We start from the raw sequence: 15,249 nt of genomic DNA on the forward strand, positions 1-15,249 counted from the left end.
AGGAGAAAGAGGAGTGACTTAACATCTGACACAGAGCAGAAGAGAGAAGGAAACTCAGAGACAGAACCAAAGCTAACGTTACACAAGGCATCCCTTACTTGGCCGAGAAAAAAGTGTAACACAGAGGGCTCCCATTAACTGTCACTATGTGAGAATTGACTAATGTGGAAAAAACATGTCATACATCCCTGCTCATGCCTATAATCTGCTCTCTCACACACATCTAAGCCAAATAAAGACATCACAGTGATAAACAGAGGCTGAAATCCATGTTGTAATTAGGTCTTCTCCTTTAAGTCTTAATCCTTTTGATGCTAAACATTTTTTTTAAGAATGACAATTTTTCAAAATAGTAACTTTATCTTTATACAACTTCATATCCTTCAATGGCTTTAATTTTTTTTTGTAAATATATTAAAGGGCTTGCTGGAAAGAACTTAAAACCTTCTCTTACAATATTTAATTGGACTGACAGTTAAGGTTTCTTTTTTACCTGGACATATTATCTTCAACTGAAGATGGTGCTTTTAATCAGCAATCTAACTAGATGCAACATTTTAAAACTGTGTGTAACAGACACGTTTTGCAAGAAAAATTCTGAGTCACAAATCACTCTTATTTTCACTGGTCCATTCAGTTTGAGTGTTGCTGCTGCTGCATTGATCGGTACACTTTCAATCAGCTCTAGTGTAAAACGAGAATAAAACAATAATACAAACTTAATGCAACATCTACTCATGTAAGCCCTGAGTACAGAACAATTAATTACAGAGCCAGGACAGACAGCTGAATGAATTACAACAGAAGCATATTGGTTCTGCAAGTTGTTTAAGAAATGTGTGAACAAAATGTTTTGTTAAACTACAACCAAGAGAGACAGCTTGCTTGCTAAACAAAAATAAACTGCACTGGTGACATTTCTAAGTACGTAAACCAACTACTCCCTATTGCGCCTAAATTAAGGAAAACTATTTTTTGCTATAAACAATACATGTTCATGATGTTTTTAGCGGTGGTATATGAAAATATCACTTCAAACACGGAAAGCCTTGTTGGAACTATTTATGACGACCTGATTTAGAGAATACAAAACTACCTGAAACACAGCAGCTAAAATGCTCAGAGTAATGTTTGCATCTATTTGATAGCATTTGACTTTTAATGGAATTCCATTTAGGAATTTAATTATGCAGGATAATGAGGAGTCTGTTTCAAATATGAGCTCATTAGCAGAGCTCTGCAGAGCTTGACTGCATGTTATTGAGGTAGTTTAGCCATTTGATTCAGCGCCCGTATTCACAAAGGTTCCTAAGACTAAAAGTCGCTCTTAGAGACATCATTTTAGGATTTTTTTTTTTTAGAATTTCTGGAATTCAAAAATTGTTCTTAGAATTTTAACCTCAGAAAGATAAATGTTATTCGCAAAGCATCTTAGGCTTTAAGAGAGCTCCTAAAGTGACAAAATGTGAGGAATAGTGTGGAGGATTTTAGGTGAGGCTAAGAGTGGCTAAAGCAGAGAGAGCTGATTGACTGATCAACCACCTAAACAGTGAAGGAACAGAAACGTAACAATTATACAATTGTATTAAATAGATAATATAAGCTTTATCATCGCCATAGGAGCAAATTAATTTGTTTCAGCAGCCCAATGGCTTAATGGTGGCTCTACCTAACATAATTTTATTGAGGATAAATAAAAAAAATGTTGGATAAATCATGAATAAAAAGTAGAGTAATTTACAACGAATATATAAAAGAGGTAAGAAAGTATTTTCTGAACTGCATGATAATGTCAGTAGCCTAAATGGTCATGTAGAAGTTTGCTTGTGTAATGCCGTCTCCTCACTTCGCGTTCAAGGCTGGTGCGTAAAAGCACCAAGACGCACAGAGAAAAAGGCGCATTGATCTGCGGCAATATGACTCAAAGTCCATGTATTTGCGCCGTGATCCAGGGACTAATTTGACTTTAAACCCTCCTTCTTCTCCCAGAGATGACCGTACAGATGCTCTGCTGTTTGTTTGTTTTATTTATTTGTTTATTCTCTGTTTCATGTTAGTCATTTTGCCAAATATGACAAACTTTATTCAAGCAGGCAACCCTAGTAAAATGTTGACAGGTAGTAAATTGACTGGCAAGTGAACATGAAAATAAGCAAGTCATGATGGGGATCTCAATAAGGTGATTCAAAACATTTTGATGCTCTGTGACAGTCAATAAATTTTGGTAGTTTTTATCATTATGAGACACTAATTTCTCTCCTTTGATCACTGGGAGCTCATTTGTGTGTGTGTGTGTGTGTGTGTGTGTGTGCGTGTGTGTGTGTGTGTGTGTGTGTTTCTTTTACTATCAACCAATCACAGCTCTTAAGGAGGAGGAGGAGGAACCATTTTAAAGTCAGATATATCGATTAATTCCAGGCCAATTAACAGCTACAAATGTTTTCAATCTTTAACCCTTAATTCTCCACGTTGCAAAGCATTAAAAGCACTTGTGTTTGTTGTTTTAAAAGTGAAATGGCTTGTATAATTTATGTTTCTGATACAGATGAACACGTTTACTACAAATATATTTAAATATATCCCTGAAACAAAAAGCTATAAATAAACTGTATATTCTACTTGACCTGTCATTTATATTTTATCGCTTCTAAGTTTTGATGGAAAGATTTCCTCTCTGCACAGAAACATGTATTTCAATTGCTGCTGTTACAGGTATGGCTTAGATCTTCTCTGCTCTCTACACTGGATGTATTGTTCTGCTTAGCCTGTTCTCTTGTTCCTTTCGGAAGTGCTGCAGATCAGAACTGCCACAAAGAAGATTGCTTAGTCTGAACTCCATCATTTAGGCAAAGGTTTTGGTAGCACTCTCATCTTTGAAGACATTTTTTTTTTCTTTGTCAAAAGGGGAATAAACAAAAAAAGAGGCAAAACAGTTCACTTGCTGCGGTCATGAATTTTTCTTTTTAAACAAGATCACATGTTGTAGCCGAAAAATCTTTGAAGCTTGAAGAGAAAGTTAAAACATCATCTTTAGTTCCTTTGCAAAAGTGCGCTTTGGTTACACATCTTCAGTTTTCTAAAACCTACAGTAAGTGTTTCTCTTTTTTTGTGTTTACAGATGGTGGCATCAGATGGTGTCCAGCAGAGTAGCCCAGTAACTGTCAACATCCTGGTTATTGATGCCAATGACAATACGCCCACGTTTGCTCAGGTTTCCTACAGCGTTGAAGTCTTTACAGACATGCAGCCGGGGGAGACGGTGCTACAGGTAATCAATCCAAAGCGATCGTTCTCTTCCATTTTGCCTTCCGTTTTTTTTTTTTTTTTTTGTCTACCACTGAGACACTCTGCACTTTGTCTCCATCACACACAATCTCCCTTTCAAATGCTCTTTCATGCTCAGTAAGAATAACTACAACAATCTTGGCCATTGTGATGACAGGCAAAGCCCAGGAGGATATTCCTTTGTCTTATCTGCAGTCGTAACAGACATGGCAGAGAAAAATGCTTTTTCTTAGTAAGTCATAGCGGAAGGTCTCCGTGATAACAATTTATCAACCCTTCTTATAGCATACAACAGGATTTGGAAATAAAGCAGGATTGCTTTTCTATTGCTTCAATCGTTCTGGATTGCTCTGTGGATTTGGGTCATTGTTTTGATATAATTACTACACTGACTTTAAAGGTCTCCATCGCTTTTCCTTTTTTTTCTCTGTCAGGCACATACACAAAGACAGTCAAACATATATATTATATACAGAGCCTTCCAAAAGCATCCATGCCACTTGAACGTTTTCTCCAACCTCAATTTGTTTTATTAGGAACTAATATGATTAATCAACACAAAGTAGTTCTTGTTTCAGAAGTACACATAAAATGATACATATTTCTTTTTTTTTTTCTTTTTTTACAAAAAAAATTAATAAATGTGCGAAAACAGTGCCACATATCTATTCAACCCCAATCAATACTTTGCATGACTGTTGCTTGCTCCAGTTACATCTCCAACTCTCTGAACCTCTGAAACTGAATTAATTCACATATAAACTTCATCTCTAGTCTCTTCTTTGTACTCTATGACAGGTTTTCTTCATGATTGCCCTGCATTTTGCTCTATCTAACTCACCGTCGTCTTTGATCAACTTTCTAGTTCCTGCAAAAGAATAAGATCCCTACAGCATGATGTTGCAACCACCATGCTTGACTGTGGGGATGGTTTTTCAAGTCGATCTGCACTGTTTAGTTTTTCTTCCAAGCATATCATTTTTGAATATAGGCCAAAAAGTTTGTTTTTTTGCCTCATTGTACCAGAGACACATCATCCACATGTTAATGTGTCTCTTTTTCACCATTGGCTGCAAACAGACTTCTCTCAACAATATTTTCCCTCTGGCTACTTATCTGTAAACTCTAGATCTGTGGAGTGCACGACTAAGACTTGATCATCAAAATACTGCTTGTTTTCTAATGTTCTTTAACAAACCCTGGAGGCCTTTCTAGAAGAGCTGTATTTATTCTCACACACAGGTTGAGAATACAGTACTTGCTAATCCGGTGACTTTTTAAAGCAGGTTGTTGCACTGGATTTTATTTGTGTGTACCAGGGTAAAGGGGGACAAATATAAATACACCCCAAAGGTTTCAGATTTTTATTTCTAAAACAATCAAAGACCACGTATTATTTAATTTTACCTTCACAAATATGCCCTACTACTGACTTAGTCTATCTCAAGAAATCACAATAAAATACAAGGAAGTTTAGATGTTTTAATGCAAAAAGATTCAAGGAGTATTGTGGCTTTTGCAAGGCCATGTACACAAATATAAGTACATGCAGGCATATGTACACCAACTCTACTGTAGGTGCAGTTTATTTGCTTCAGCGTGTTGTTTTTTTTAGTTGATCTGTTCTAACAACATAGCGTCTCCAGAAAAAAAGGTTTCAGATGAAGAAAAGGTCATGTTTAATCTTTTTCTTTTTTAAAAAACAACCATTTCACCATGCCTGAAATGAGGCCATGGGTCACACAGCATCTGCTCTGACCGCTTAACTGATTTTAAAAGTCGTTTATGTGAGCTAGATTCCCCCTTGACTATGCTGAAGCTTCTTTAATGCTACAACTTTTACTCCTGTGTCAGTATCATGGAAAAAGGAGGTTGCGAAAGCTTGGATTAAAGTTTCAAGGCTTTAAAGATATGAGGTCAGCTGCACCATGAAGTCGAATAATTACAAGCAGCAGTTTGCCCCAAATAATTAAGATTAAGTAAGCAGTGGTCTCTTATTTCACTTGGAATTGTGTTGGAAAAATGCCCTGTTTGGATAATGTTAGTTTAATCTTACCTTTAAAAAATTACATTTAGTTGTTATTTCTTTAGAAATGTATAATCCATTTTATGTAAAGTGAAAAGTGATCATTTATTCAGTTGTCACCATTAAAATACACAACCCTCTGTTTTTATGTAAAATAAATGCCATGCATTCATTAACAAAAATAAGGATGCACTAAATAAGTGGTGCTCTGAAACCTCACAACTCCCCACTGAGAAAACACATTCTCTGCTTGGCTGTTTCAGAAATAGCATTAGCTGTAACTCCCTCCAGTTAAAACTACAAACTCCAGAATCAAAAGCAGACAGATTATGGACATAGTGTGTTTTCTTACTCTAATTTCTTGTTTTGTTTCCTCAGTTAACTGCTGCAGATGCTGATGAAGGACTGAATGGTCTGGTGACGTATGAGATTCTAGCAGGTGCCCAAGGACATTTCGTTATTAATAATCGCTCTGGACGCATCACTGTGGCACCGGGTGTCATGTTAACTGTGGGACGATCTTATGCACTGACGGTCAAAGCCTCTGATAATGCACCAGACTCCCAGAGAAGGTACAGTAATATGACAATTTGCTAAAACGTAGACATGTGTGAGGAATTGTTAATGATGGAATCAGGACGTCTTTGTTATAAATCATATAAGTGGTTAACATGCTAAAAAGAGGCAAATGCTTTTTCGTTGGTTTTAAAGTTGCAATGCACTGCTCATATCACCTTTCATTATTTAAAATGCTGCTTTGTGCAATCAGCAATTTTACTTTGACCCAGGAAGTCCTCTGGGATGAAATTTCTCAATATATGATTTGAACAAATGTAGGAGCTGATTTATGGACCATCCATCCATCCATCCATACATCCATACATCCATCCATACATCCATACATCCATCCATACATCCATCAAACCCCTGCTTTTCTGTAATTGTTAATTGCCAAGATGTGCCATTGAAGCTCTTTTGAAGAAGCACAAAGAAAAAAGCTATGTTGAGGATAGTAGACGTACTGGTCAGCCAAGGAAACATGAAACATAAGTTGTCCAGCAGTGCCATGAGCTCACAATGGGCAGAAATTGCTGGGATTTAGGTACACCCATCTACTGTCCAGAAAAGTCTAGCATAAATGGGTCTGCATGGAAGAGTTACGGCAAAATTAACATACCTCCGACATGAAAACAAGACCAAGCAACTCAACTATGCATGAAAATATAGGAACTGGGCTTCAGAAAATGACAGCAGGTGCTTTGGACACAAGAGAAAAAATCTTTGGTATTAAGAAAGTGTTGCTTCCTTTTTGGCCGGTTGCAAAGATTTTTCTTCCGCTTAGCTTTCCATTAATATCACAAAATACATTCAATTCAATTAAAAAATACTTTATTAATCCCAAAGGAAAATGCAGCTATATATAAGCAGCCATATTTTGCTTTTTTCAATATTTTTCTTGTTTATCAAATTTTCTCAGTCTTTTTATGTTTCTGTCTTTATCGTGTATCTTTATACATGGTTATACTTTGAATTGTAATGCAAATGTTCTCGGTATATTGAAGTTATCGGGGCACCACGTACAATAAAGAAACACGTCTTTTTTCGGTTGGAACACAACAGAAAAGGACACATTGATCCCGCTGTATCCCCCACTCCCGACGCAAACGATACAAATACTGTCTGGAATAACTAGTTGGTCAGTTATGCATTTCACTGTAATGTACGCCCCATGTTCCCCCATCAGAACAGACTCCACCAACGTCTTCACGGCCCGTAGGCACTGCTCCCGACTCCGTCGGAGTTTTTAGTGCAGCCATCCTCAGATATTGAGCCCGTTTACAAAATGCAAATATGTGTACAAAGCCAGGTACATGTCGCAACTCTGAGTGCTCTTTCACCTGCCGGGAGTTTGCCTGTGTATGAACACAGCTGTCTCTGAGCTGAAAGTGAAGGAGCAACAACTCAGCTTAGGAGAAACATTAAAGGCGGCTGCACACTTGGTTGTACTGGGCACCGCACAGACTCTCCGCAGACATCTTAAACTTCATAGTCGACGCCACGTGCACAACACTGGTGTCATTTCAACATGTCATAAAAGTGGGCAGACATTTGCAAAAATCCTGGAACATACACTGTACTCCTTTAAGAAGCAAATTTTTGCCCTTTACGTCTGGTATCCCATTCTTTCAGTCATTATCTACATAACATAATTACGTTTGAGTATCGACATGTGGACGGACGTCTAATTTCAAAGCCTTGTTTTTGTGGCTCAGCACTTTCTTCACTACGACTGATCGGAGCAGCACCTGCGTTCTTCAAGTCCCCAAACCATCTGTCCTTCCCCCTCTCCATCATACCAGCACTTGCAAACACGACACCGAGATATTTCAACTTGTCAGGTTGAGACCTCCAAGTGTGAGGCCATAGTTCTCCGCCAGAATTAAAGATGGACTGCCCTCTCTGGTCGAGGGGTCAGTCTCTCTGCCTCAAGCAGAGAGTTAAAGCAGCTCTGTGGATTTACAACTCAACAGCATTTCTAAGCTGAGTTTCACGATTACCATTTTTTGTTATTGTAAAACTTAGCTTTGAAATGCTGTTGTGAAAAATTTAATCTGAACACAGTTAACACAAGCATTGTTACTGAAAGTGGTCTGTTTTGAATAATATAAGGCCATGCTTCATACAGCCATCTAACAACCTAAAGAGTAAATAACAGCTTATTTTTCTTGAGCAATTGTCACTTAGAGACAATATTGATGACAGGATTTTAAACAGATTTTAAGCCTTTTCAAACAAATTTGGATATTTGTACAATTCTGATCAAAAATCTTAAACTGGGAATGGAATTTAAAGTATTTATATTTTCTGCAGCTGAATCATAATCATATTGTAAGTAGAGTTTATAAAACAAACAGGAAAAATAATGAAATATAAATAATAATTAAACTACTCTAGCAAGAGACGAAAAGTTTATCAGAAAAATATTGTAAATAGTTTTGTACATTTTTAAATTGTTTTATTTTCAACCTAGCTGATTGTCAGCTGCTAAAAACTTTAGGATCACACTAAACAAAGAAACGAAAACATTTCAAGGCCCAAAAACGATGTCGGCCGGCTTACTGTAACGCTGTGGCAGAGTAAAAAAGTTTGTTGTCAGAGAGTAAGACTTCATTCACCTTTCAAGGTCCTGTGTTTGGTGCTCCCTTTCAAAGTATAGATGGACAAGTACATGGTGTGGGATGAGATGTGGCCTTAGGCATAGTTTGCTTTTCTCTAAGCACCTCATTCAGAGGTTCCATTAAATTATCATTGAGCCAGAGTGTACCAAAGACAAGCCTGCTTCTTCATAGACACACCATCAGACCCTCAGTCACTGAAGGTGACATTTTCTGACTCTGCCACTTGACTTATTTTCCTCCCAAACCCCTCAGGATCTGAGAAATTTGACACACTTTGAAAAAGGCCTTTCTTGTGCATTTTTACAAGTTAGCCATGATTAAGGATCATGAGACCTATGTTGCAAAAACAGTCTGTTATGGTTAATGTCCAGCTTTAAGTAATTTTCTTCTCTGTTTCATTTTTTTTTTCTCTGCTCCTGTTTCTTTTGTATTTTGAAGCCCTTCTGACAGTCTGGTCGAAATGTGAAAACGTGTCATTTCTTATCCAGTCTTGAGGAATTGTTTTGGAGTGTTTTTCCTCTGTTTCATTGTCCACTGTTAGAAGAAATATATCTGATCTAACTAGGAGAGGAAGTGGAAATAAGACATTTGGAGAAAACGTCTATACATAAGCGCCCTGATGAAAGCTTGGACTTTAACATTTTCTCTGAACTGCAGGGAAAGTGTTTGGAGCGAAGAACATTAATGACGCAAAACAAATTTTAAAACCGAAACTGATATCATCATTGGGCACATGCTCTTCTGTTATCCAGGAGCTCCATCACTACTGTCTATATTGAGGTTTTACCACCCAACAACCAGAGTCCCCCACGCTTCCCCCTCCTCACCTACAACCTAGAGATCAGTGAGGCCATGAGGATTGGAGCTATTCTCCTCAATCTACAGGTAAGGCACATATTCACATTCGCCATTGGTAACATTCAGTGAGAATTTTTGCCCCAGTTTCCACTTAACTCACATATTTTGCTCTTATATTATAGTTTAATAATATTATAGTCCATGACCATATTATGTCTATTTTACTTCAGTCCTGTCCTGGTAGCTGTCATGTTTTTCTTTAGGTTGATAGCATTATAGGGCTCTTGTGTCATTATGTTTTTTCCTCCAGGCAACAGACAGAGAAAATGATCCTATCACATATCGGATTGTAAGCGGGGATTCCCAGCAGGTTTTCAACCTCTCTGAAACGTAAGTGCAAAACTTCCCCCCTGGCTGTCTGTACTCCTCTGCAAGTCGAGTAGTAGTATAAATTGTGTGGTTTTTGTATGTCTTTATATACTTGGTCCAGGTTTTTGCCATTAAAAGCTGAACAGTGTACAGTAGGTATGAAGAGTGATTAAATAATCCCATTTATAATCAAAGATGAAATATCCCAATAAATGTTAACACTATAACAAGCCCTTGGTAATACATTATTGTCTAACAAAGGACATCTTCAAGCAATGATATTCCTTTAGATGTTTTTTTATCATTATTCATCAGCAAGAAAAGCTTCCTGCACATATGTCCGTGGGTTGGTTTAACAACATAATTACCCAACTTATGGTTCAAAGGTTTGATAAAAGCTTAAATTCACAAAGACTTGAGAATAAAATAGAAAAAACAATGCAACAATGATTTTATTATCTTTTCTTGAAATACCATAGTGTATCAAAGAAAAGAAAGTGTGGCTGGTTTTGCTATTGTTAGGTTTTTAAACCAAACAAGTTCAGTAGTCCTTGTTTTTTTTTTTTTTTTTTGGAAAAACCCAGAGGTGCAGATTTGCAGTACCTAAGATAATATGCTGACATTTATTTTTTGGCAGGTTTACTACCTCTATCACTATCTTTTTTTGATTAGTTATTTTTGGATATACCCAAACATTTTATTCACCCACATTTTCAGTGCACATATAATTTTGAAGCAAAATGTGAATGCAGAATTGCTCCTAAAATAGCTTTACACATTAAATGACCCCTCTGCATTGAGTCTGGTTTGGGTGGTGAGCCAAGTGAAATATGAGATAGAATAGTCATGCAAAAGTGTGTTGTTTTTATTCTAACAATAAGAATACCAGTACTCTGCTCATATAGACTGTATGATATTAGAATTGTTTGCTTTTTTAATCAGAGAAAGAGAAGCATCTTTCCATTGTCTATTTCTTTCTGCAGAACAGGGTAATTTTAAAACACAATTCTGACATGATTCCTCAACTCACGTTATTCTTTAAGTTTCAAAGTGTGCCTTACAAAGTCTGATCCTGATGTTATCTAAATAATAATAATTATCATTATTATAATTATAATAATAATAGCATCCATGTCACTGATAACTTGGACCTGATGCAAAACAGGACAAAAATTGCTCCTGTTTGCTGAACTTGATGGCAGTTTTTTTCATCTATATGTATTTAGTGCAATTTACTTTGTGAATCTAGCACAGAAACAAAGCAAAGAGACAAAGCAAAACTGTTGTAAAAGGAGATTACCCTGTTTTGTGAATCCCTAAGTATACATTTTTTTTTTTTACAAAATCTAAAGCCAGAAGATGAATTCTTTCTATTTTCTGTTCTCTTATTTAAGTTTAAGCAAGCAAAATATCACTGAAAGTGCAAAGAAATATAGAACTAACAATTAAAACAGCATTGATACAATGTAACTGTGTTTCTGGAAATGTGGAGCAAGGAAAAGACCACAAATGTTAAAGTGGTTAATGCCTTTTTCAATCAATCACATAAGCAAGCAAATATGAAAAAATGAGACATGGGGGGGACTAAAAACGCAGAGCTCTGCAAGACACATTTCTTTCTTATTGATTAAAGCCTATTTTTCTGCACCCCTAGTCTCCCTTGTTTGAAAGGACAAGCCGTGTTGCAGCTTTGCACAAGCAAAGTAATGGCATTCTGCTTTTGTTAGCATTGCTATGTGATCTCAAAAACCACATACGACATAAATCCTGCTGAAACAAATTGACAACCTTGTTTTCTTTCTGAATATTTACTGTGTTGCATAAATGCCTCAAACTCTCAACAGCATGCAAATACAGAAACATCAAGTAGGTGCCAATACAGCACAAGATAAATAAAAAAATTGCTACAGTTGATGAAAGTTTAATGTAGGGGACTTCTTAACTCTTGTGTTCCCCAGAGGTGTAAGAGCAATTGTGAATAGATTTTTTGTTTAATTCCAGGTATGTATGGAATCGTTACAGTCTTTAAAATATCTATTAAATCTATATCATCAAATAAACGCTCTCAGGTTTGACCCCACCACCATCCACCCCTGTTTTAAATTATTCCCTTGTTGTTCCAGACAGATTGGAGGTATTAAATTAATATATTCAGGTTATTTGTTTGAATATTTGGGTTCTGTTTCATGTAAAACACTGGATAGATGATCCAAAGTATACAGGCCAGTCTTTTAATTTTGTGCCTCTCTCCAATGTTGAATAGAAATTTTTTCTTCTGATCTTGTTTTGATTGATCCGTACTTTTTGAAATTGAAATTTGAATTCTTACTTGAGCTAGATCTGAATGTGTCATTTGCCTATTTCAATCTTTATGCTGATGACACAGTTATTTACTGCTCTGCATCAAATCTTTTTCAGGCTATTGTTACACTGCAGAAAGCCTTTGAATTGATCCGGAGTTCATTATTACAACTGAAGCTCTTCCTTAATGTAGAAAATATTAAAGTTATGTTGTTTTTTTCCCCAAGTCCAGAAAGCAATTGCAAATGACCCCCTCAATCACAGCTCTTGGGGGAAATTGAATATGTCATTCACAAGTATAAATACGTTTCTGTCTTGATTGATGACTGACTCATTTTGAATCTCCATAGGGAGAAACATATGAAGAAGCAGAGACTAAAGATGAGATTTTATTTTTGTAATAAGTTTTGTTTTTCTTTCGACGTAAAAAGGAGCTTATAGCTGCCACATTGTTAACTGTATTGTTTTACAAAGATCATTTGCATATGAATGCTCACTTTCCTCATATGGTTGACATTTCTTATCATGCTGCTCTCAAATTCATCACAAACTGTAAAGCAATGACTCATCATTGTGTTGTGAGTAAGGTCGTTTTCACACCTGATAGGCCGGTAGACTCAGTTTGATTGGGGACCAAATTGCAAATGTTCAGCTGGTGGGGATTGCTTTCATGCTGCACTTTGTCAAACGAACCAAACCTTTTGACCAGCCTGTTAAACTCCTCGCCTGTGGTGGCAGCTGGCTGACGGCGGAATCCACGGGCTCGTCCCCGTGGCTCTCCGGGTCTTTGGCATTGTGGCTGTTGCCGGGTTTCCTTAGGTCTGTCTCTCCTCTTCCCATGGTTGGGGAGGGCAGATTTCCTGGGTTGGCCCCTTTTGGGCACCTTTGCTGTGGGGATCGCTTGGGGCATCTGGGGTTTTGGTTCATCTGGCATCTGCCTCGGTGCTTTGGTGGGTGGGTCTCTGGCTCCTTACAACCGCTATTGAGCATTTTTTCTCATGGGTAAACCTTTCATACACAAGCACACTCTCACAAACACCTACAGGTGCTTGGATTCAGGTACTTACAGACTCACTTCCATACAGAAAACCCCAATTGTCGTCTTCTCCTGTCACTTTGTGCATGTCGTATTGATTAATACAGTGTAGTCTTCAGTGATGGTATCAAGGCTATTCCCTGCATAAATTATAATAAAGCTACTTGCATATATAAATCAAGCGGAGCACTACGGCTAGCAGTACGGCTCCTCTTGTGAAAGTAAAATCTGTTTGGCTCTTTTTGGCATTAGGACAACAATTCCTATTGCCACATTGCCAGACACGACAGTATTAAAAAAAAAAAAACGCACGTGGTAGTGCTACACCAAGAAATACAGAAGGAAAGAGGTTGGTCAGCAACATAATTTCCTTTACTGCGAAAATGTATACAAAGTATTATGGCAACATATTTTAGCCGTATTATCATCATCTTTGGCAAGTATGCCAGACAAGTACAATTCAGCAGTGGGCTCAACATCAGTGGAGGACAAGGCAGAGAACCACAGAGATTGTTATAATTTCCACAAGGCGGGTGAGACGGCTCTGTATGAGGCAGCGGCGGGCGAGCAGGGGCACATACTGCTTCATTGCACTGATTTCACACTTACACAGACATTGACCAAGGTATTTACAATATGAGTCACTTCATTAACATAATTGCTCAATTACAATTGTATTTACACAGACTGAACTTCGCTGTAGTCCAGTTCCTGCTTTCGGAGCAGCTTGTGGTCTGCTTCCCATTTCCATATGTATTCAAACCGCTCCTGAGTTCACTTCAGCCGAGACCTAGGTTTTGATACGGACCCGAGTCTGCTTTTTTGTTTGAGTGCGCATTCACACCTACCCAAACAAACCAAAATTTCTGAGGAAAGGAACCAGGGTCCGATTAAAGTGGACTAAACAGGGCTGGTGTGAATACATTGTTACTCTTGTGTGGGATGATCAGCTCTGGTCACTAAAAAGAACAGTTAATGCTTAAGATTTGTATATAAAGCAATACTTGGACAATTTCCTTGATACATATGTAACTGTATTGCCAAAAAAAGTACTGTTCCTTAGTCTTTACATACTTTGTGAGTATGTAACTCTGTGTTGCTTTCTGTTCTGTTTGCCTGTACTGAAATGGGTAAAAAGGCTCTTGTTTATTATTTACCATTTGCATGGAATATGTTGCAGAATGACTGAAAAGACACTCAATATCTTTGAGAGCTTTTAAAAAGATACTGAGAAGATTCAAGCTTAGATCTTTTATATGTACAGTACATGTTTTTCTTAGTTTTGTCTTTTAAATGTATGTCATGTTCTTACGATTCTAATGATTCTTATGGGTGGGTGTGTGTGTGTGTGTGTGTGTGTGTCTGTGCGTGCGCGCATGCGTATGTAACTTAATTGTGCTGCTGCTACCTATCTTGGCTAAAAAAGAGATTTTTAACCTCAGTGGGGCCTTCCTTGTAAAATAAAGGTTTGAATTAAGAGTACAGGGTAGTGGTAATGAGTCTAGATGTTAGAAACAACATTAATTGATAACTCGGACAAAATACCTTATAGAAATCAAGGTGAGTGGGAGAACCCTTAGTTTATATAAGTGAGCAGTTGAACGAAACTACCCGATTCCTGCGACAGTTTTAAGTTGAAAACAATGCAAGACTTATATATATTTGACTCGAGCATCAAGAGATTTGGATAAAATCTTTCTCACACAACAACCTTCAATTTTTTTCCAATATACTCTCATATTGATATATATTTGAAAATCCTTCTTTTATTTTGAAGAAGTATATTCAGTTAAAAGAGATGCAATGCTTAGTATTATATTTTTTACCAGAAAATCATGTATACAAGTTATAGACATTCATGGTTTACATTTTTTTCTACTGCTCTTTTTTGCTAACAGGACAGCTCTTAGCCCTTACCTATAATGTTTCACAAAATAATGACTTTAAGGGCGTCGACAGCTATGCACCCTGAAGTTTTCTGTTTTTTGTTTGTTAGATTTTTTTTATGATCTGTAGAAGAAAATTGTTTCCCTCTTAATTTTAGTGGGCATTAGCTACACCATTATTACATATTGGCTATTCCTTACCTTTCTTTCTGGCCTGATATCAGCCTCACACACTCAGTGTTTTGGTGGAAAATAGAGATTTATTTATTTATGTTCTCACAAGGTTTGTGACATGCTCAGTGGAAGCAGCTGTCTATTGCTCTAAGGCGAAATGTGTCATTGGACCTTTGCACACCATTCCAGATAAAG

At 37.1% G+C, this 15,249-nt stretch overlaps 1 protein-coding gene across 4 annotated transcripts in view; it reads left to right on the forward strand.

The window, feature by feature from the left end:
* Positions 1-15,249, forward strand: part of pcdh15a (protocadherin-related 15a) — a gene marked incomplete at its 5' end in the record, with an annotated part of 170,277 nt that overhangs the window by 32,981 nt on the left and 122,047 nt on the right. For all 4 annotated transcript variants that reach the window (XM_036125847.1, XM_036125848.1, XM_036125845.1 and 1 more), the window contains 4 exon segments: positions 3,119-3,268; positions 5,690-5,883; positions 9,243-9,375; positions 9,599-9,678. In XM_036125847.1, the coding sequence (XP_035981740.1) occupies positions 3,119-3,268; positions 5,690-5,883; positions 9,243-9,375; positions 9,599-9,678 (557 nt within the window).

The sequence above is a fragment of the Fundulus heteroclitus genome, chromosome 22, assembly GCF_011125445.2.
Source record: "Fundulus heteroclitus isolate FHET01 chromosome 22, MU-UCD_Fhet_4.1, whole genome shotgun sequence".
In the NCBI taxonomy this organism is placed as follows: Eukaryota; Metazoa; Chordata; class Actinopteri; order Cyprinodontiformes; family Fundulidae; genus Fundulus; species Fundulus heteroclitus.